This window comes from Telmatherina bonti (genome assembly GCF_933228915.1).
Source record: "Telmatherina bonti genome assembly, chromosome: 19".
Lineage (NCBI taxonomy): Eukaryota > Metazoa > Chordata > Actinopteri > Atheriniformes > Telmatherinidae > Telmatherina > Telmatherina bonti.
Window position 1 is genome coordinate 34,336,149 of NC_136617.1, and position 22,464 is coordinate 34,358,612.

Below are 22,464 nucleotides of genomic sequence, written 5' to 3' on the forward strand. Positions count from 1 at the left end.
ATGTGTCATATGTCCCGTGTCACATGTCATGTGTCATATGCCCCGTGTCATATGTCCCATGTCCCGTGTCCTGTGTCACATGTCCCGTGTCAAATGCCCCGTGTCACATGTCCCGTGTCCCGTGTCACATGTCATGTGTCACATGTCATGTGTCATATGTCCCGTGTCACATGTCCCGTGTCCTGTGTCACATGTCCCGTGTCACATGTCCCGTGTCACATGTCCCGTGTCATATGTCCTGTGTCACGTGTCACATGTCCCGTGTCACATGTCATGTCTCATATGTCCCGTGTCACATGTCCCGTGCCATATGTCCCGGGTCATATGTCCCGTGTCCCATGTCACATGTCCTGTGTCCCGTGAGACGCTCACAGAGACACCTGGGTGGCAGATGTGCACGCTTCCCTCTGATGCATTAGACGCCCACAGCCAGCAGATGGAGATCTTTAAGTGTGAAATGTTTCAACACGGCGAGCTTCCAGACATTTGTGTCAAAGTTGACTCGATGTTTGATGAGGTTTCGGTTTCTCCGTCCCTGGAGACACACTCCTGTTTGCAGTCAACAAGGCTGTGTCCACATGCAGGGTCTACACACTTTGATGTGCAGACGTCATCGTGCCAAGTGTGGTCCCAATTCAAAAGCTCCTTTTTTTTTAAAAAAAGAAAATAATTTAAGACAACAGCAGTTCCCAGAGAGAGCAGGAGGGAAAAAGACACTCAGGACTTTTACAAAGAACTGTAAAGTACTAAAGAACAGTAGTTAGAGGGCTTAACTGAGTAACCGTCATCTTCTTACCATAATAATCTACAGTCTGAATCAGAATGAAGAAAAAATAGTAAAATAAATAAAATTAAGTCAAATTTAATAAGTGCAGCTCATAGAAGACAAAACAACGTTGGACAATAACTCTGAGCAAAGTCAGCTGGGGACTAAAATGTGTCGCATTTATTTCTCAGTTCCTTCAGTTTGACAGGACAGTTCGACATTCTTATGATACATTTTTAATCAAGATTATTTCACTTATTAAGGCATTAATTACTGGAGAGACACTTGTGAATGTTGTACTTTGTAATAATAATCACGTTAATTAAAAACTAACTTTTGGTATTTTGTGATCAAACCAAGTTTATGGAGGGAGAGGGGGGGGGGGGGGGGACAGCTGCATCTGTATCTACAGTTAATCAGTCTAATTACCCAACACAACCTAAAGACTGAAACCACACCGGACCGCCCCCCCTCACACACAGGCATGTTGGGAGGTGTGCACGTTGTGCTGGGGGGGGGCATCCAGGTGGTCTTGATCGCTGGGCTGACTTTGCTGGGGGGAGATGCTGGGAAAGGTGGGCATTCCTATCCTCTTCCACCCCCCCCCCAACCCCCCAACCCCCAGTGGCATCTCACACGGTGCATTTCTGGGATGGGGGTGTGCGGGAGTGAATGAATGAAGTTGTGAATGGAAGGTGAGAGAGTGGAGGAGGAATGATAAGGGGAGGAGTCAGGGTGAAAGGGTGGGCGATTGGGTGGGTGTATGAGGATAGGTGGGGCTGTGTATGTGGGGGGTGTGCTGGTGGGCGTGACGGTGTGTGTGTATATGATGGAGTGTGCTTGTGTGTAAGGAGCATGCAGAGGGGGCAGTATGAGAGTGGAGGAGTGGGTTGGGGTGTGTGTTTGTAAGAGGGGGAGTGTGTAAATGGGGGGTGAGTAGGGGTGCTTGATAAGGGGAGGAGTCAGTGTAAATGAATTTAGGTAATTGGGTGGGCAATGGGGTGGGTGTGAGGGTGTGTGCCTGGCGAGCCTGGCTGCCGCCCGATGGCAGACTGGGGGTCCTGGCCCTCCGTGGGTGTGGGCGGGGCCCTCCGTGGGTGTGGGCGGGGCCCTTCGTCGGTGTGGGCGGGGCCCTCCGCCTCTGGGGCGTGCGCTCTGTCTGCCCTGGGCGGCTGGTGAGGCCAGCAATATACCCCAACAAAGCTATCTTTGGGGTATTTCAGCGACTTAAGGCCAAAATAACAGCACGTTATCGTGTGATATCACAAAATGAGCTTTTAAACAGATGAACATAATAAACACCGTTCACTAGTGATAAATATAATATTTGTCCACTTGGCCACATCTGATATTGCCCCGTTTTAGCTTCTTTGCATTGGCTTCCTGTACACTTTAGAATCAATTATAAGATCTTATTGGTTTTGAAGTGTTAAACATAAATCACCAAATGCCTCCAAATCTACAGTTAGATGCTTTGAGGTCCAGTCCCAGTTTGTGGTGCCTAAACCGAGACCTAAAACCCGACGGGGTCTCGTCTGCAGCCCCTTTATGTCCGAACTGCCCCCACAGTCTTGTCTAAAGCCCAGCTTTTATTCTTTGGCTTTTATCACTATGTGAGTTGTGTGTTCTCCTGTGTTTTGTTCTTTGTTTGGTATTTTAAATCCTAATTTCAAATAGTTTTACTTTCTTCATTATTTTAATTACATCATTCTTAGACTTTCCTCTCAGTGGGATTGTTTGGGGGTCTTTGGTTTCATTATAAAATGGACAAAAGATACTTTAGGCTCAGATTCTAATCAAACATTATCAAATTGTGGTAGATTAGATTTAAAGATCCGGTTCTGGCAGGTTTTCGCCACATCGTTGGGTCTAGAAGGATGACAGAAAAACAAACCAAGACAAACAGCTTCCAGTCCGGGACATCAGAACCAGAACTTTGTGTGATTCCGAGATTCCAAGAGGTAAATTTAATGAAAACTGAAGTTTTCCATTCTGTGCATACAGACATTAAAGTGTGGTTCTGTCATCATTTTACTATTCTTTAAGTTTTTTTTTTCTCTTTTTTTTGCTAAAGTTAGGTGATTTATTTCTGGTTTGGTATTGCATCAACTTTAATCATGTTGCTCAAGTCTGTCGGCTTCAGCAGGAAAACAAGTTATGGAACAGTGGTCATGTGACCTAAACAGCACGTCTGTAACAAGAGGACACAATGTAAGAAAGGAGGGAACATGAAGTTCTTTTTTCTTTTTTTGCATTTTAGCAGCAGATGGTCTGGATGTTCTGCTGAGCAAATTTACTTTGCCATGGGGAGCTTTACTGGTATGATGATCCCGTTGATTTTCTGGATTCTTATTTTATTTCTTTGTTTATTCTGGATAATTGTTTGTGTTACAGAGTTTCTACTGCTGGACCTGAACGGAGAGGATGGAAGAGACAGAAAGGGACAGAAGAGAAAACACCTCATAGAGAAAGAGAAAGAAAAATATACATACACATATACACACAAACACATTCCCCTGTATAAACACATGTAGCCTACATACACACACAAATACACATGTAGCCTACACAAACAAGCCAGCCTTAGATTCATGTTCCCCCTGTGGAGGTTAACCTATCAACTGTCAGGAGCACCAGAAACATCAGGTTAGCTATAGATCAGACACACAGGAAGAAAACCAGCCGTTGTCAATAAATAAACCTGCAGGACGACTCAGTGACTGTGTCACATGGAGAACATGCAGAGTGGAACGTGTTCAGAGAAGAGGGATCGTGCCAGTGTGACTCCGCCCACACAGAGGCAAGAGGAAGGCCAGGTGAACCCCGAGACCCGGGTAGCCGGCAGCCTCCCCAAAGCACAGACCCCCAATCGCCCCGCTCCGGACCCAGCCATGCACCCACCCAGGAGGTGATGGAGGGGGGCCCCAGCCAGAGTCTTCAAGGGGAACAGGTCCCAGCAGGCCAGACCGGCTAGGACTGGTCCCACCGGGGATCGGCCGCCCAGGGCCCTAAGAGCCCAAAAGCAACCCCCCACCCCCGCAGGCAGAGGGGCCCAGCCCATACCAACAGAGGGCCAGGATCCTCAGACCACAACCGAATGGCAGTCAGGCCGCACCCCAGTGCACCAGCGGCGCTCCCCGGGGACAAGACCCCGTCCATGAATCCAGACTCCACCTTTCTTTGGAAGACACGTCGGTGGGACTGAAGAGCCCACGAGTCATCCCATGGCAGTCCCACATCTCCTTGAAGCCAACCAGAAGGTTCTCCACGGTTTCTCCAACGTTCTCCCAGACCAGTTTATGCCTCAGCATGAAGCCATCAGCTTCCTCAGGACTTCCACCACAACAAAACAACAAAATGAAAACAGCCCAGACAGGACTTTTGGATGTTTTTTTGGACATTTTTGGACACTACTCCAGGTGTTGTTTTTCTGTTTGTCAGTAACTATTTTGTGTTGTTTTCTTACTGTTTTTAAAATGTACAGCACTTTTGTCCGATGCTTTAAACTTGTTTATAAATAAACTTCACTTTAATGAGTAATAATACTGAGTAAATACTGAACAATAATCCTGAATAAATATGGAATAAAAACTTACTCATGTATAAATCCTGACTGTCTGAAAATAAACCCAATAAAACTCCAACCTGAAACACATTCTTCTAAATAAATCTGATTCTTCTTCTTGTCCATGAGCTGGAAACCAGCCTGCTGAAATTTCTGCCTGGAGGCAGTTTGTGTTTATGTTCCTGTGGAACAGCTGCCGTCAGCAGCATGAAGACTCCACCCCGTCGCAGATAAACACTTTCCCTATCTGCTGCTTTCAGCCACTGGAAGACGTCAGCATGCCGAGCTGGGAGGACTTCTGCAGAGAAAACTTGCTGCTGTTTCCACCTGCAGATGCTGTAAATCTGTTCCGATCCGTCAAACATCGAGACAAACCGGGTCCAAACATCGAGACAAACCGGGTCCAAACATCGAGTCAAACCGGGTCCAAACATCGAGACAAACCGGATCCAAACATCGAGACAAACCGGGTCCGAACAGGAGAGTACCGACCAGATCTCTGGTCTGTGGGGTTTAAGATGCAGGACAGGATCCAGTCTGCATGTAAAAAGAATAAATCAAAAGTCTGTTTTCTATACCGTCCCAGTTCAGGGCTGCAGACCAGTTGCAACTCTTCCAGTTGCAACAAGATGACACCAGTTCCATTAGAAGAACCAATAAGTTGCACATTTTCAGCCAGTTCAGGAACACGAGTCGGACAGCAGTCTTCAGATCTGAGGAGAACCTGGAGAAGCAGACATGGAAACGCCACAGCTGGGATTTTAACCAGCAACCTTCATGTAGTGAGGAGACGTAACTGGGTGTGCTGAGGATGAGGAGCAGATGAAGGTTGTAGATGTTAGAGATCAGAAAGAAGCCTGAAACTGTCTGGTTCCGATGAAGAAATGTCATATATTAGATCGTTAATATAAAACTGGAGAGACTGGGAAGGTTTGATGGGAAAAAACACTTCAGATATTTTCAACATTTCTTTAATAAAAATTTTACCCACAGGGTTTTTATAAAAAAAACTCATACAAACAACAGCAACAAACAAGTCAAATATATTCCTTCACAAATCAGTCATGTTAATTTCTTTGGGGTCCAAAAGTGTAAAAAGTAGAAAGCATGACGGAGACCTGAGAGACTCGGACATGGGACGCGTTAAGGTGCTTCGCTGAACATCTCGGCTGCCTCGAGGCAGAAGCAGGTGGTCGGAAATCAACTTTTTTTCCTCTCTTTTTAAAACATAAAAGATCATTTTGCATGAAGACAACATAAAAACAAACATCAGTAGTTAGCACAGCAAAATGCCATGAAAGTGCAGCAACATGATGTTCAAACACTGGAAAGTGTGGAAAACATGGTTTAAAGTTCTGGATGCTTCTGGGAAGTCTCCTGGAAGGACTGGAATGATCATCTGACGTGGGACCAGTATGACCAGTGTGACCAGCTCATGCAGAAACGTAGACCACCACAAGAGGGGCTCCACGCCCAGCCGGCTCCAGGAGGAAAACTAGACCAACTCAGGGGACAGAGGACGTCTCCAGGCATCAAACCCTTGGACTTTCCTCAAGTGCTTCAGCTGGGTGGTCTTTAACATTTGGACGCTGGGTCTGGCCCTCTGGTCTGGAACTAGATCTGGATCTCGGGGTTCCACGGTGGACTTTAGCAGACCGGCAGCATGCGCGTGTTACTGTTGTATTCCTCCGTCTGCAACAGAAAAGCGTCGTCATAAACCGGGTCATGTGACCACGTCAGCAGAGCGCGCGGGCGGCGGCTTACCTCGGCGTACGACGGGGGCGGGGGGGACGGGAAGCTCGGGGCGTTCATGAAGATGGGGCTGTCGTCACAGTCCACGTCGTCCAGAAGCGGCGTGAGGGGCTGGTCCAGGCGGCAGTCGTGGGTGATGTCGCAGTAGCTGGGGGGCTCGGAGGGCATCCGCAGGGACACCCAGCTCTGCGAGGCGTTGCTGACCGAACCCTCCTGGCTGCTCACGCTGTTGCTCCGGCTGCCGAGGCCGGCGGTCCCGATCACCAGAGGCAGCTCCAGGATCAGCTTCTCACTCCCGGGAATGTGGACGTAGATCTGCCGATTCATTGCAGTTAGTATCGTTACGGTCGAAGCGCCACGCGGCGTGCAAGGCGCCGAGACTCACCATGAGCGCATACTCCACGCGGATGATGTTGCAGCTCAGGATGGACGGTTTGATCTTCGGCACCCGGATGGTCTTCCCCTGCCAAGCGTCCCCCATCCCGGAGATGATGTGGTTCCCGCGGACGGAGGACAGTTTCTGCCGGAAGACTTTGGTGCGGCCGTTCGCCTGGTAAATGTGTTTGGCGATGATGGCGGCCTTCGGCACCACGATACGAGAGCAGGTGTTCTCAAACTTGGCGTTGATACAGATATCTTCACCTTCGCAGAATCCTCGCCGGTCGATTTTGGCGTTCAGGGACACCTGGCCATCGGGGATGAACATGCAGGTGACCTTCTTCTCCTTGGATCCGCCTGTAGGAGACTGAAGAGACAGCAGGCGGGGTAAATTCACCTGATGACATCATAACAACCTCCATCCAGTCCACCAGCTCCATCTCACCAGTAAATCCGGAGTGTTGACGTCCAGAGGTTCCTCCACCTCAAAGGACTTCTTACACTCCAGCGTGGGCTGCTGGGGCCGCTCCATCAGGGCCTTCACGTAGTAGTGGACGTAACCGAACTTCCCCTTGTAGGAGGACACGAGCTGCCTGTGGGCGCCGAGGACAGAGCGTGAAACAACAACAACAGAAACAACAACACCAACAGGTGACGACGTGGGACTCACCCCTGCTGAGGAAGGTCAAATCCAAACATGTACTGGTATTTGTTTCCGGGCCTCAGAACAACACAGCCATCAGAATCTGGAAGCAGAACTTCAGGGTTAAAACCTGATCCAGCAGACGTAGCTCTACCTGAACCAGACCCGACTGGGTCATGGTTCTGGACCAGTTTCTGTAAACTGGGTTTTCCTCCCACAGCGCGAGGCGGTGACCAGTCAGACCAGACTGGGAACCTACCTGTGGGCTGCTCGTGCAGCTGCAGGACCTTCTCGTAGCGCAGGTACTCGGCCTCCTGGCGGCACCGCTGCTTCCCCTTGGCGTACTCCACCTTGGCACATCCCACACCCAGGACTTTGACCGCGGACACGCGCGTCACCTCGGCCACCTCCACCTCTATCCGCCCGGACACCTGGTCCCCCCCGCAGTAAAAACTCTTGCATGGCTCCGATAAGATGATCTGGAAGGTCTTCACCCTCTTGGACATGGCCACCATGGCTGACACCTAGAACTGGGACTGTGACTGGAACTTGAACTGGGACCAGTCGGTTTGTCTGCTGTAAACAAAGGAGCGCAGCTTTTATACGCGGCTGCGCTGCGCACGAGCCGCCCGGCTGGACGGCATGGCTCACCGCGTGCACAGCGCTCTGATTGGTGGACTGGCTTTGTTTGTGTGAGCATTAGCCAATCAGCGCTTGAAGCTGGCGCGTGAACACCGCATGGCTGTGAGAAAGCTGCGCGTGCAGAGCTGATGTGGGAAGGAAGCGCGAGACTGCCAGAAAACATGAGAAGTCGCAAAACGTTCTGAAACTTGACAAACTCAGAGGACATGAGGGAGTCAGACTGGAAACCGTCTGGTACAAACCAGCCAGCAGTGGCTATACTGGAAACCAGTTAGTGAAAAACAGTCAGCAACAGGGACATCTTAAACAATCAGTACAAAACCAGTTAGTTAAAAACCAGTCAACAAAAGCCAGACTGGAAACCAGTAAATAAAAACGGAGCTAAACATCCAGACTTGGTAAACAGTTGGTTAAAACTGGTCAGAAACAGCCATACTGGGAACCAGTAAACAAAAGCAGTTGGTTAAAACTGGTCAGAAACAGCCATACGGGGAACCAGTAAACAAAAGCAGTTGGTTAAAACTGGTCAGAAACGGCCATACTGGGAACCAGTAAACAAAAGCAGTTGGTTAAAACTGGTCAGAAACAGCCATACTGGGAACCAGTAAACAAAAGCAGTTGGTTAAAACTGGTCAGAAACAGCCATACTGGGAACCAGTAAATAAAAACAGAGCTAAATATCCAGACTTGGTAAACAGTGGGCTAAAACTGGTCAGAAACAGCCATACTGGGAACCGGTAAACAAAAGCAGTTGGTTAAAACTGGTCAGAAACAGCCATACTGGGAACCGGTAAACAAAAGCAGTTGGTTAAAACTGGTCAGAAACAGCCATACTGGGAACCGGTAAACAAAAGCAGTTGGTTAAAACTGGTCAGAAACAGCCATACTGGGAACCGGTAAACAAAAGCAGTTGGTTAAAACTGGTCAGAAACAGCCATACTGGAAACTTAGTGGCAAAAAAGACAAAGAAATAAAAACAGAATGGAAACCAATAAATTAAAACCAGTTCTTACAACCTCACCAAACAGCCTAAAAGTACAACCAGTTGGTACATGTTGGGAAAAGAATACCACTGGAATCCAACCAGTTAGTAAACAGGCTGGAAGAACAACTAGTTAGTGAATAGAATGGAAAAACAACCAGTTAGTCAAAAGGCTTCATATAAAAACAAGTTAGAAAACATGATGGGTGTCCAACCTGTGTGCCCCTCTGGGGGGTGTCTCCCCACTAAACCAGCAGAAACACGCCCAGTGTTCCCCTTCAGACTAATATTGTACGTTATTTCACCATAAAACTTCTGTTTTTCACTGTTTTTTCACTTGTGGAAGAAAACAGGAGTGGATCCACTCAGAGGAAAATTACTCTGTGACTCTTTGGCTCCTTTTGGAATTTTTCAACCCAGAGATGATGTCGCTGATCAATGTGATCTGATAACATTCACAGGTAGATCTCTGATCCATCGCAACACAACAGGATGGAGAAACAAGCAAGAAGTAGGGTAAACCTGAACAGAAGACCTGGATCAGACACAGGCTTTCTATTTGTAGCCAAAACAGTATGAATGGATAGATCTAGCTCCCATCTGAGGGTGGAAAGGAGGTTAAGGTCCTCTATCTTTTACATAGTTTGAACATTCTGCTACGCTGAGAGGAATTTTGTGCTTATTATGGATTTGAGTTGTTGGTATTCTAAAGATGTGTTGTTCCTGACATAAGGTTTCTGTTATGAATTATCTTTTCAAAGTGTGTTATTCATGTGCTCTTCATACAAAGAGTAATTTGATCATATTTTTGTTTGGCTCTCCTGGAACCTCTAAAGAGAACGAGGCCCTTAAGGACACATTTGCCTAAATGCCCCGGAGAGGATTCTTTTTACGTGAGCTAAAAGACATTTCACAATTAACTACATCTTGATGTACACTTTTAATGTCTTAAACCAGAGTTACTCATTCTGGTCCTACGAGAAACACAATCCAGCAGCTTTATCCCTTCTCTAACCCCAACACACCTGACTTGACCAGTAAATATCCAACATGCATGAAGTGCAAAATGTGCATTAAAATGCAAACAGGCCTGAACACACAATCTAAAGTACGACATGCATATTTAATGTACACATTCTCTGTAAGAGACTGCTGCTTTGTGTTGGATGACATTAATTCAGTTCAGCTTTATTTATACAGGTCCATTTCACTACAACATCATCTCTTTTGCAAAGTACATATATTATCCATTAATTCAAGTGTGATCCACTTAAAACAAATCCCTTCTCTGATCTACTTCAGTCTAGTTTATAATAACAGTGTTTATATAAATCGATAAATGAAAATAAACCAGGGAATTGGTTGAAATGTTTTATTTCCAAACCTGTGCCCAGCCTCATCTGTGCGAGACACTGTCTCTGTACAGTGCTCTGGGTGATGCCAGATGCCATCATAAGCTGCAACATATTCAGTTTCAGTTTATTTTTGGCTGGTTTTGCTCAAACTGATCTGACATATGCCGCTGAAACAGAAAATAAAGATCCTCTTTCAATCGTTGCATTCCATTTTCATTTTCCTGTTTTCCAACTTTGGTGAAATACAGTTTTTAAAAACTCATGTTCAAGATCAGTTGAACAGTAAAATAACGGTAAACTGAACAGTAAAATAAACAACAGCGAATAGTAAAAAACCGAAATCTTTAACATAACTGAATAAAGTTTTAGTCTCCACCTGGTTCTTTGGACTACAAACAATAAAATGCCCAAATTCTCCACATTTCCAGACATTTTTAAAGTAATTGTTTAAAGATGGGGCAGGTGTTTTCCAGATTGCAGCCAAGTAATTAAATGCTCTAAAAAATCATCTGTGGTTTTAATAAACCAAATCAAAATGCTGGGATGGTGAGAAGTCTATAAAACTTAGCTGCTGTTTTTTATTTCTTTTACATATATTAGTATTTTATTAAAACTAACTTAAATACATGGTCAAACATTGGTAACCATAAAGAAAAACAGAATATTATAGAGACAACTTGTTTAAAAATCAAGACTTATTATTATAGAGATGAAGGGAATAAAACAATATTCACACAGGGAATAACATTGAGATGAAAGTTCACAACTCAGCTGCTGTTTGTCCGTCTCCCCTCAACCCTCTGCGCATGCGCCCCCCCACCCTATATTTAGAGGGTCATTCCCTTCTAAACAAGGCTGCAAATTTGTCAGTGTCATAAATAACAAAGTTAAAGTTGTGTTTTGTTTTGGTGGATTATCTTAACAGTTGTGATAAAAAACACCCATAAATCAGCTTCTCTCACTGAAATGATGCCAAGTTTAGACTTTGATGCAAGAACTTTGTTGTGCATTTTATGCATTAAAAAATAATAAATTAAAAATATTAATTCCACAGATTAAACTTTGCATTAACCTAATTTTGACAGCCCTTATTTAAAATAACTTTTTTTCTATTAATGTGCAATGTATTTATTTTACAATGATCTGGCCTTTTGAAATTATTCTGGGACCTCCGTGGGGATCGTGAGCCCCCAGTTTGGGAAAGGCTGGTTTAACCCGACACCCAGTAACTTCTTGGCTCATCAGACTCCCCCCTGTAATGTAGCTCTGGTTATAAACCACTGAGAGTGTGTGTTTGATGAGAAGATGACAGATCAGAGCGACTAGAAGAAAAACTGACAGCAACTCATTTACCTTCTGATACTATCAGACACTTACTGACAGAACATCAGCCGTAGTATTTATACACACCAGGAACAGTGGGTGTGAGAACGCTAGCGCGTGTGAGCGGCTGGAAAACAGTGAACTCACTGAAGCACTCCTGTACAAAAGTGTTTTTTGTAGTGAGAGTAAGTAGTACCCTGGAGGCACAACACCAAACTGGAGCAGCTCAGCCTCCACCAGCAGATCTCAACTGGTCCCTATTTCCTGAGTTGGAGTCTGCATGTACGGGACCCAACTGTCCAGGTTCTGCTCATTGCTCTTATAGTTATGGGTAGTCTAGCCATCCATTACTTATGTAGCAATGGGGATGTTACCTGATGCACTGAGAAGTACCTCGCTCTATTTCTCTAATATATTATTAATGTATAAATATATGTCAATATTGCCGTCTCTAACTTATTTCTCCTTTTTTCCACAGCTCTTCCTGAATAAGTGCAGTTGTACATGTTGATCTGTCTTTCCTGTCCTCTCCACCCCAACCAGTCGAGGCAGATGGCTGCCCTCCCTGAGCCGGGTTCTGCCGGAGGTTTTTTCCCGTTAAAGGGGAATTTTTTCCTTCCCACTGTCGCCTCGTGCAGCTCAGGATGGGGGATTGGATCCAAGTCATGACTCGATGCAATCAGTTGGTTTCTATTATAGGATATGTATAAATTGGCTTGAAATGATGTGGATGTAGTGTCCTGGGACAACGTTGTGAAGTGGCGCTGTACAAATAAACCTGACTTCAATCGTCTGCTGCAAACTGGGCGAAACCATTTTCCACTTTATTACCCATAATATAAAACATTGGAAAAGTCTCCAAAAATTATTTTTGGAAATTGTATAATACACATCTAACCATAGAACCATTTCCCAACCAAGTACCATCAGCCAAAGCCCCGCCCATTTGTCTCAGGACGTCTCCCAGAACCTTTAAAGCATGATCAGACCTCTGGGGAAACATTTGCCTGGAGACAACCAGAGAGGACACCAACCAGATGAGCTGAAGGGGAGTAAAGGCAGAAATGGAAAGTTCGGGAGATAGAATAGATTGTTCCAATAAAAGAATTGATCTTTTGGAACACACCACTGCAGCGACATCTAGTGGCCAAAAAAGGCACGTCAAACCATTTAATTCAATGAACTGGAACGTTTTCATGTGTCCCATGTTGGATTTTTTATTTATTTTTTTTTAAACATCTTTCAGCATGGAAGGACTTCAGCACAACATAAAATTGATCAAGTTTCTTTACCAAAGCCATCATCAAAATTAGTGTTACATTTACAATCAGGTCAAAAAGGGTCTCCTAGTCAGGAAACGGGAAGAATGCCGCTCATATTAGTCAATTTCACACCTGAGCACAAAAAGTGACTCTAAAAACTGAGTCAAATGTGTGAAATAAAATGTACTGCTTCTTGAATTTAAGTGTTTGATGCTGAAAAGTTACAGTACATATATACGTGTACCCTAGAGTGCTGGCTTGATGCAGCACTAGGACTGATGGAGACAATGTTGGCAGTGGGTTCAACCCTAGAAAGGACAGTAAAGACCTTAACCCACCCTGGCCCAGACCATAAAATCAGTCATTTCTGATACTAATAACTCCATCCTCTTCACATCAACCCATTTTCTCAGGACTAAATCACATGCTGTAGGATGAACCAAGACTCCAATGTGAACACAGAACTCATTTAGAAATAAAAATGTTTTTCTTTATTGTACAAAGCAAAATATTACAATTTATACATATTGAAACTGGAAAAATTAAAAAAAAAAAAAAAATCCCTTCCCTATATTATCACACCTTCATTCCCCTCATCCACCCCAAGCCTTTTCTGCACACAAGACATTGAGTGCTGGTACTTAACTGAATGTAAGTGTAAGAGTATTAATACAGTGAGCATGACCAGAGTGACCTGATTCAGTTTTTCCAGTTACAGATTAGATTATTTCCAGTTTAAAGCCAGTAAAGGACCCACAGTAAACCATTTCCAGTTACTGACAGTAAGTCAACCATTATAAAGGAGAACGTTTTTATTCACTGCTCAACACTCCAGACAAGTCCGACTTGGACGTTTCAACTGGGGACGTCTTCACACCAGCTCTTCCTCCTCCTGGGGGGGTCCAGCGTGCAGACTGGGTACCGGACCGCCAACTGGTTCTGAGCGCCAGTCAATCCTCATGCAGGCTCCAAGCTCACATTCTGAGAAGGACACCAGGGTTCAGTGGACTTGTTCAGGAGGTCAGTGTGATGGATCATGTTCCCAGTAGACCCTCCACAGACGCTGCTGTGGTAGGCTACTGGGATGGGTTTTACTCTCAGGTCAACTCCACAGCTAACCAGGTACAGAATCCTGACAGCCTTGGTAAATGACCAGATTCTCACTCATTAAACATTTACATCATCAGTTTTTGTTGTGGCAACAGGGTTTAATAAAACCAAGAAAAAACCCTCATTTTGTCCATCAGGATTTTTAATTTTTCTTCATCTGCAGTGAAAGTTAAAACTACATACTGGCTGAACATTTTACTAAAAGTAAAATTAAATCAAATAACTATCCGAATGTTCACCAAGTGTTTCCTGCCATTAAGGAAGAAAGCTCTCTTCACAACTCCAACTGGAATATTCCAAATAGCATTACTGGAATATGAACTATTTCTCAATATTTTAAAATGCAAGGCAGGAAAACTCAAATTCTCCCAACAGGATAAAGTGTTTGTGGATTTCACCTCAACTGTGATATTACCACACAGGTACATGTCAGAAAATCAGAATATTATGAAAAAGTTCAATATTTTTTCCACTCATTTCAGAATGTGAAACCCAAATATATAAATTTATTACAGAGTGAAATGTTTCAAATATTGAATGAATGAAAACCCAAAATGCTATTTTTCCCTCAGAAAACTAGAATATTGTGAAAAAACTTAAGCATGATCTGTGTGTGCGATGCGGTCAATGAGTCCATCTGTAACCTAAAGCACAACTCATCAAAATAAATCATTTTGTATCGAGAGGAACAAACTTTCCATGATCACGCGTGTTCCCATCAGCTGGATGAGACTTTTACACCGTTAGCTTTACTGTAGTTACGCTGACCTAGCATCAGTTAAAAGCTAGTAAGTAACTGCAGGGAAAAAACATCTTAGAACACCCGTTCCATCATCCGCTGAGCGACATGAACTGCTTACATTCATCACACCCCTAAGTCTACAGATAACTTCAGAACAGCTGGTAGCCAAAGATTTAATGCTTTGTTTTTATAATTCCTCTGCTGTAAAGTTAAACATTTACTAAAGGACAACATTTTGTAAAACAGTAAATATTCAGCCTGTAACTTATCTTTGTTTAAAGAATTAAGGAACTAAAATAGTATTTAGTTAAATTACACTTTAAAATCAGTTATTGGAATTTTTTCCTGCTAAATATAATCTGTATCGGCCCAAAATTAAAATAATCCATAGCGGTCGGGCCCAAACTGACGTGCATTAAGCACCTTATAACACCCAAATGAGCAGCGAATGCTAAACCTTTCAGCACAGCCGTGTTCGACAAAGACCGGATGTTTTTAAAACAGATTACGTCAGTATGAACTCCAGAATTGTTAAAATATCAAATCCAAAGTGGAAGCAGCCGTTTCAGATTACAGCAGGCCGATTATTCCCACCGATAACATCACATGGAAACAGGTCTTACTTTTTACAGTTATCTGGTTACCTGAGCCGCTTGTGGGTCTGAGACTTCAACCATCCAGTCGACCAACTCTGGACAGAAACCAGACTCTTCATCAGGATGTTCTTCCTCTGCAGGACGAAGCTGGACGGTCCAACCTCCTCTGAAAAACAAAAACACTTCATTAGGAATGAACGCGAGCAGTTACGTCATTTATTCACACTTCCAACGCCGTTCGTTTACAAATCCATGCATCCTTAGACGCTGGTCTTATTTCAGCAATCATTACCAGGATTCCACCCACAAAAAAACCATGGAAACCAACGATGCCAAATGCTGAGTTTATTCTCGCACTGACTTTTGAACAAACCAGCAGACGAGCTGCCTGGCTGCAGATACCACGCAGTGCTTCAAGGGTCTCACATGTAAAAGAAAAACTTACCACAAGCCTGAGAGTCATTTGTGCCAAATGGTGGGATCTACAGAAAAAAAAAAAAAAAAAAAAAAAGACAGAAATTCAGTAAAAATCAAAGTTTAGTTTGATATTCAGATCTAAGAATCAGTCTGGAGACCAAACAGTTAATTTAGCAACGTGACGAACTTTAATGTCTTCAAGCTGCACAGATTTAAATCAGAGTGGACAGTCTGAGCGTGGTGCATTCAGGAACCTTCCTGCTGTGGAAAATAAAGCTCAGTGTTCTGCAGCGATATCCCACCAGGCTCATAGAGGTGAACAGGAGGGTAAAGCAAACTACAGATTTGCTGTCTGAGGCGTTTCCAACAACACCACCCTACACGCAAGAGTGTGTCAGGATAGACCTCAAGTGTCAGCGACGCCGGGATCCTTCATGCTCCCAGAGGTCACTAAAGTACCTGTAGCCTCCAGATCCAGCAGTAACTCCAGGTTTTAGCTCATCTTTACCGACTCAAAGCTCCACTGGCGACACCTGCAGGAGAGAGAGGATGTGAACAAGTTGCACCAGACCCATCACCACATTGCAGAGCAGCTGGTGGTTCAGAAAGGCAGCTGTCAATCACACTTCAGAGCAGTTGAACATAGCCACTCATCATAACTCACACCTGAAGCCCACTTTCTGCAACATGACTCACCTGGTTGGCCTGACGTCACCTCCAACACCTGGGGGACAACAACACATTCAACTTACTGGGATTTATAACAGATGAAGTTATTAGTTGTCCTTTCTCATGAGTAACACTGCTGCAGGAGGTTAACAGCAGTGGGTTGCAGAGAATTGGTTCCTTTATGCACCGTGTGAGCCCACCAGCCCACTGGACAGAACAGGAGCTCACACTGTGCCATGAAGCCTGAAGCAGCTGCTACACCTGTCCTGCTTACCTGATGGCAAAATGGCCAGGAAACCAGAGATCATCAAGTCCAGCTGCACCACGAGGGTCCAGTTCAGAACGGTTCCCTGTTAGGAAGAAGGGGCGAGGGGGGGTGTTAGGACTCAGTCTTTCCATGAAAGCTTCTGGGGTCGCAGCATTGTAAAGGACGTTAGAAGGGAAGCTACTAAGGTACAAGGAATAATAAAAATAAAAGTTGTGCAAAGTCTTTGAAAGTTTAAGTAATTAACCCACAATGGGAGAAAAACGGCATCTTTTAAGCTTCACAAGTTAAAGTTTTCCAACAGCAGCAGGGAAGGAGTTCTGCCTCAACATACTGGTGGAAACACTGAAAAGTTCTGCTTACTTCTGCCCTACTGCTGTATTTTACTGGGACCAGGTTGTTTGGCAGTAAAGGAGATTCCAACATGTGGATGAGCGTCACACCTTTTATTTCAGCGCCCACATCGTCGTGTGGCTTCCTGCGGGACCATACTGGTTTGTTTAAACTGGCCTGAAAGAGACCAGTTTTCATCTGGGATTACCAGACATTTTCTTATCCAGTTTCCAGGAGTCTGGAGCCTTTCCCAGCTATCACTGGGTCAGAGGCAGGGTACACACTGGGCAGGTCACCAGTCCATCACGGAGACAACCAGTCACACCGAGGGACAGTCTAGAACAACCAGTTAACCCAACACGCATGTGTCTGGACAGAGGAAACCATAGTTCCCCAAAGAAAACCAATGCACCACTCAAACCTCAACATTGGGGTTCGAACCAGCAGTCTTCTTGCTGTGCATTGCACCCACTACGCCACAGTTGTCCACTTCTATATGCATATAACATACTAAATGGGATTTTCCCAATGTCACACTTCAAAATTTCATTAAGATTTTCTCAACAGTTTAGTGGTTTATAGTTAAATATGCTGAATAAATAAATTTCCCTCCATCCTACCAATAAAACAGACATTTAATGTTTACAGCAACACCGTCTCTGCTGCGTCAGTCCACATTTAAACTGCAGCTTGATCTTTGAACCACTTTTTCCAAGGCCCAGCTCAACCTCTGTTCAAACACATTAATAACCAAAGCTGCATTTCTCTCACCGAAGTGCCGGAATATTTCCAGCCCCGTCTTTCTGACCAGTGTTTCAGGCCTCATTGTCACTGCCCAGCAACATGATGCCGGGGTGAAAGCAAAACCTGAGGGTTTTTATGCAACCACAGCTGCTCTGGAATCAGTCCACCACACAGGAAGATCCCATGATAGAAGGGCTGTGGTGGACATCCAAAACTCCTGGACTGCGAAGGTCTGAAAATCTGGTTCCGTTTATGCTGAACTGGACCGGTACCAAAGCTCCATCACCAGATCACTTTAAACCTGTAGCGGAGCGCCAACAGGAGCCAAGAGAGCAAGGATGTTGGAATCCAAGGTTAGCTCGCTGCCTTCTTGCAATTGGATAATGGATCCCTACCAATCAAAAGGACAAATTACAAGATTTATTTTTAAAGGATTAGTTATATAGAACCCCCCCAGTAGTCATGAAGGTAAACCTGATCAATTAAACCTAAGATCTTCTGTAAACACTTTTATTTCCGCTTTGAAGTTGACCTTTTTGTCATGGGAGTGGACATGGATGAGCGGTTTACTGCAGTTTTTAAGTGTCTCATTTGCAAACTGGTTTCAACCAGTGTGTCAATGAGCGGCGACACTCCCATAGACTTCTATGGAAAGAATGCAATGTGAAAGTCGCGCGTTTCACGTAGCCGTCCCAAACATCAACGCTTCCACCACGGACTCCCATGCATTCTGCGTTTTAAAAGCATTTTCTCACGGAAGTTGCTGGAATTACTATATTTCTCTGAGTCATTCGCTGAATATTCTGCAACAAATAAAGTCAACCATGGTATTTTATTTGGCAATTAGTTGTCATTAAAAGGGCCTGACATATGGACTTTTCTTTAAGTTTGATTTTTGATAAAAGAAAATGATAACTGATTTATCGGCTAATTGGTTTAAAAATTATAGCTATAACTGTCAATTCTTACAACTACAATGACAAATGACAGGCTGAGCATTTTACATTATCATGTTTTATGCTTTAATATTTGTTTAGCTTTACAGCAGAGAATTTTTACGAACAATAACAAGCAACAAAGCATTATCTAACAGCTTTACTGGTGAATTTATCTTTAGGTCAAAGGTGTACGCCGTACATAAGCAACACGACTGAAGTTACTGGAAAAACATTAAAGCCCTCTGATGCCCTTTAACTTTATATTACATTGTGTTTACTCTATTTTCTGTGTTATGAAGTGATGTATGAAAAATAAAAAACACCTTTCTCAGATGTCAAAACACGTCATCTTAAGAGTCCATATAAATCGCTACAACTAGAGACATTAATGTTACCCTACAACATATGCTAGGTTGCTGTTACAGTCTGTGTCACATTATAGTACGTCTGATGAACTAAAACCAGGATTAACACGACATCATGTTGCTCAAGTCAGACTATAATGTTAAATCTTTACTTTTCTGTCCCATACTAGTAGCATTGCATTGTGGGTAGCGATGGCGTCAAGTCCTCTGCCTCGTCTGTTCATACCGCACCCGTTGTTGCAGAGAGATATTAGAAAATTAATGACTAATACCGTACGATTATCAGATAGTATTTTTTTCCTGAAATGCATATCGGTAGTCCGGGCAAATCCTCAGAAAGCGCTGCCGTTTCTCGTCGTAGCGCGTCGTAACGACAGCCATCTCCACCAGTTTGCACACATTGTTCATCTCAAAAAGACTCAAGAACAAAATTCTATTACAAAAAAATGTTTTGAACACATGATTAACCAGATTTTATTTTTTAATATTTTCCTATATTTTCCTGGCTATAACAAACGGGGTTACGAGTATTTAATCGGTTCGCATTACAAATAGTAAATGAACTATGAATTAATTATGTAGCGATAAAATGAGCATACTGCTTCACTTTCTGCAGCAACTGAGAAGGAGAAGAAAGATAGACCACTGAACACGGGAGGCAAAACAACGCGCGTCATCGGGACAGGACAAGGTAACGAGCATGCTCAGAACGACCGGAGTTAACTTAGAGCGGAATGAAGGTTTACATGACAGAGGAATTAAATAGTTCGGAATTAAAATGCGAATAAACCAGACACATCGGATTTAAGTTTAACTCCAAATAGAAATCTGCATTAGGATTTAAGTGTTTACATGGTCGTTTTTCCATCAGTTTAAAGCGGAATTAACTTATTTGGAATTAAACAGGAATTAAAACTCCCATGTAAACGTACGAACTGAGCTTTCACAGCTGCAGTGAAGACAGTCAATCTGCAGGACAGGCAGGAATATTGTAGGTATAAAAGATAAGCTCACACAGAAGCTATTTTCTGGCACACTGTAGCAAACTATATCTGTCTCTCTTCAAATTAAAGACACATTACAGGTGTAACGTCATAAATTAAAAAAAAAAAAAATGTAATTTTGGACATAACATAGAACCTGTACATGTATTTAATGGTGTGTTTACTGTCTTGTTTCTGTCAAAAATGTCGTCTGCTGCTTCCAGATATAAAGATCTGGTAAACTAAAAAGACAGTCCTGTAAAAATACACGATTGGGAATTTGGAGGAAAGAGGATGCTGAGGTTTTAGGAACTTCTAAGGGTCACGTGACCACGCGGTGGCGTAACTCTTACTAAATGGCGCAGATTTGAGCCAAAAAGCCGCAGTTGTTGCGTTTCTAACGCACCGATAGTCTGGGCGTAAATCACCCAATATGATCAAAATGCAACTAAATATAAACACTAGTATTTTTATTTGATTAAGTTACAGATGTACAGGTAAACAAACAGGAATCTACCCGCGAGCAGCGCCTGGAGGCAGCTCACGTGGCCTTCCCACCAGGGTTGCCAATTCCGCATCCAGAACTGGCAACCCTGCTCCCCAACCGCACTGCTTACACAAGACACGACCAGGAAGTATTTTACACCCGACAAGAGAACAACCCAGCGCATTAAGGATCATTTACAGAATCAGGATGATAGTAAAGAAGCTACAATGCTAAGCTAAGGAGACGCTTAAAAACTTCCAGCTTTTAACAATAAACAGCTAATTAATAATTAACTCCTAAATACCAAACATAGAACTGTGGTTTCTTCTGTAAATGTGGCTGTAGGTTGGACTTCTCTACTCACTCTCAATCATCTTGTTTCGGCTCCACAACCTGATGAAGCAGGAAGCGAAAGGAGCGCGAGCCGGCCGCGCGACACCTTTTATACACTTCTTTACGTCACTTCAAACCGCTTTTCGGCAACCTAATTTTTCCAAATTTTTTAAATTTATTATTTTAAAATAAAAAAAAACACGCATACTTCTAGATTCTGGGAAGATCTACAGAATTGGATAAATACAAAATTCCAATAAATTAAATGTATTTTTTCCAAAAAAAATAAATTTTATTTTTTCCCAAAAAATAAATTTACAAAATAAATACAAAAATAAATACAAAATTCCAACTATCGGCTCCCCTCACCAGGAATAATATTGTGTTTGGTGTTCATATGAACAATAAAAAGTGACTTTGTAATGAACAACTTATTGCTGCTTGCTATATTTTTCATTCACACCTGCAAATGGAGGAAAAACAAAACCCCTCTTACCTGCATTTAAAAAAGACCTTGTGGACCAGCTCAATGAAATGAAAAATACTTTATTAATCCCCAAAGGGAAATTCAACATTGTAGTATATAATAATAACTAGAGGAGGTCTTGTTCCGGAGGCTGATGGCTGCTGGCAGGAATGATCTTCTGTATCTTTCAGTCTTACATCGGACCTGAAGAAGCCTCTCACTGAACACACTTTGTTGTTTCATCACTGTGTTGTGGAGAGGGTGTGAAGAATCCTCCATCATCTTCATCAGCTTGTGCAGCATTCTTCTTTGGACAATCAGCTCCAGCGGCTCCAGAGTTACTCCAAGCACAGAAGCAGCTTTCTGGATCAGTTTGTTGATTCTCTTCAAGTCTCTGGTTCTGATGCTACTACCCCAGCAGATGCTGCAAAGCTGACTGCACTCTCCACAACAGACTTCTAGAAGATATGCAACATCTTGGTGCAGACGTTAAACCATCTCAGCTTCCTTAAGAAGTACAGTCTGCTCTGACCTTTCTTGTAGATGTAGTCAGTGTTGCATTTCCAGTCCAGTTTGTTGTCCAGCTGAACTCCAAGATACTTGTATTCCTCCACCACCTCCACCTCCTCTCCCAGGATGGAAACAGTGCTTTGTTTATTCTTCTTCCTCCTGAAGTCAACAATCATCTCTTTTGTTTTGCTGCTATTTAATATGAGATGATTGTCACCGCACCATTTAACAAAATGAGCTCCTCTCTGAACCCACTAGTTTTTCCTGACAGCAGGTCTCTTGTTGTTTTCAGCCAGTCCAGGAATGAAAATGTCCTCATTGGTTAACCGTCTCGAGAAGGCGGCACACTTTACGGACTTTTCTCCTTCATTGCTTTGAACTGTTTAGATTTAGTCGGTCTGGTCGGACTCTTTCTGCAGACAAAATGTGTCCAAAGAAGTTCCCATTCTTCCATGTTTAGTGCGACACCTTCCTCCAGCAACAGTCTGGTTGTCTGGACCCTGTCTGAAAATGTCCTCCATGTGACAACCCGCACCTGGCAGCCCATCGAGGATCAGCAATGTACCGAACAAAGCCAAACTACTTCTTCCACTATTAACAATGATATATGCTGATAAAAGGTAAATGTGATGATTTATACGAAATATATAAACATTTATTACATAAAACAGGGGAACCGGTTGATCTGGTTTGGAAAAAGGGTCATAAAATAACATCTTTGATATGATGGCAGCGAGGAAACGTAAAACATTCATTCGGAAACAATCTAAATCCCCAGTTTTACTTCACTGGTGAAATGTTATCTGACACACATGATCTGTTATAGGAGAAAAGGTCA

General features: G+C 43.5%; 1 protein-coding gene and 1 long non-coding RNA gene across 2 annotated transcripts; both read right to left on the minus strand.

Annotated features, from left to right (window-relative positions):
• Positions 1-5,292: 5,292 nt before the first annotated feature.
• txnipa (thioredoxin interacting protein a) lies at positions 5,293-7,692 on the minus strand. The gene is made up of 6 exons (XM_079259191.1): positions 7,364-7,692; positions 7,132-7,207; positions 6,907-7,054; positions 6,469-6,828; positions 6,096-6,398; positions 5,293-6,023 (listed from the first exon to the last, which is right to left on the minus strand). Exons 1-6 carry the CDS (start codon positions 7,617-7,619, stop codon positions 5,979-5,981), a joined length of 1,188 nt encoding a protein of 395 aa, XP_079115317.1. The 5' UTR covers positions 7,620-7,692; the 3' UTR covers positions 5,293-5,978.
• A 5,588-nt stretch (positions 7,693-13,280) lies between these two features.
• LOC306769723 lies at positions 13,281-20,723 on the minus strand. The gene is made up of 7 exons (XR_013771707.1): positions 20,682-20,723; positions 16,477-16,552; positions 16,230-16,257; positions 15,993-16,066; positions 15,562-15,598; positions 15,165-15,282; positions 13,281-13,649 (listed from the first exon to the last, which is right to left on the minus strand). It is a non-coding gene; the product is annotated as an uncharacterized lncRNA (long non-coding RNA).
• Positions 20,724-22,464: the final 1,741 nt, after the last annotated feature.

Coding starts and splice junctions, on each gene's coding strand:
- txnipa (XM_079259191.1), bottom strand. CDS start 7,619: ATGGTGGCCATGTCCAAGAGGGTGAAGACCTTCCAGATCATCTTATCG. Junction 7,055..7,131: donor TTTGACCTTCCTCAGCAGGG/GTGAGTCCCACG, acceptor CGGCGCCCACAG/GCAGCTCGTGTCCTCCTACA. Junction 6,399..6,468: donor GCGTGGAGTATGCGCTCATG/GTGAGTCTCGGC, acceptor ATGAATCGGCAG/ATCTACGTCCACATTCCCGG.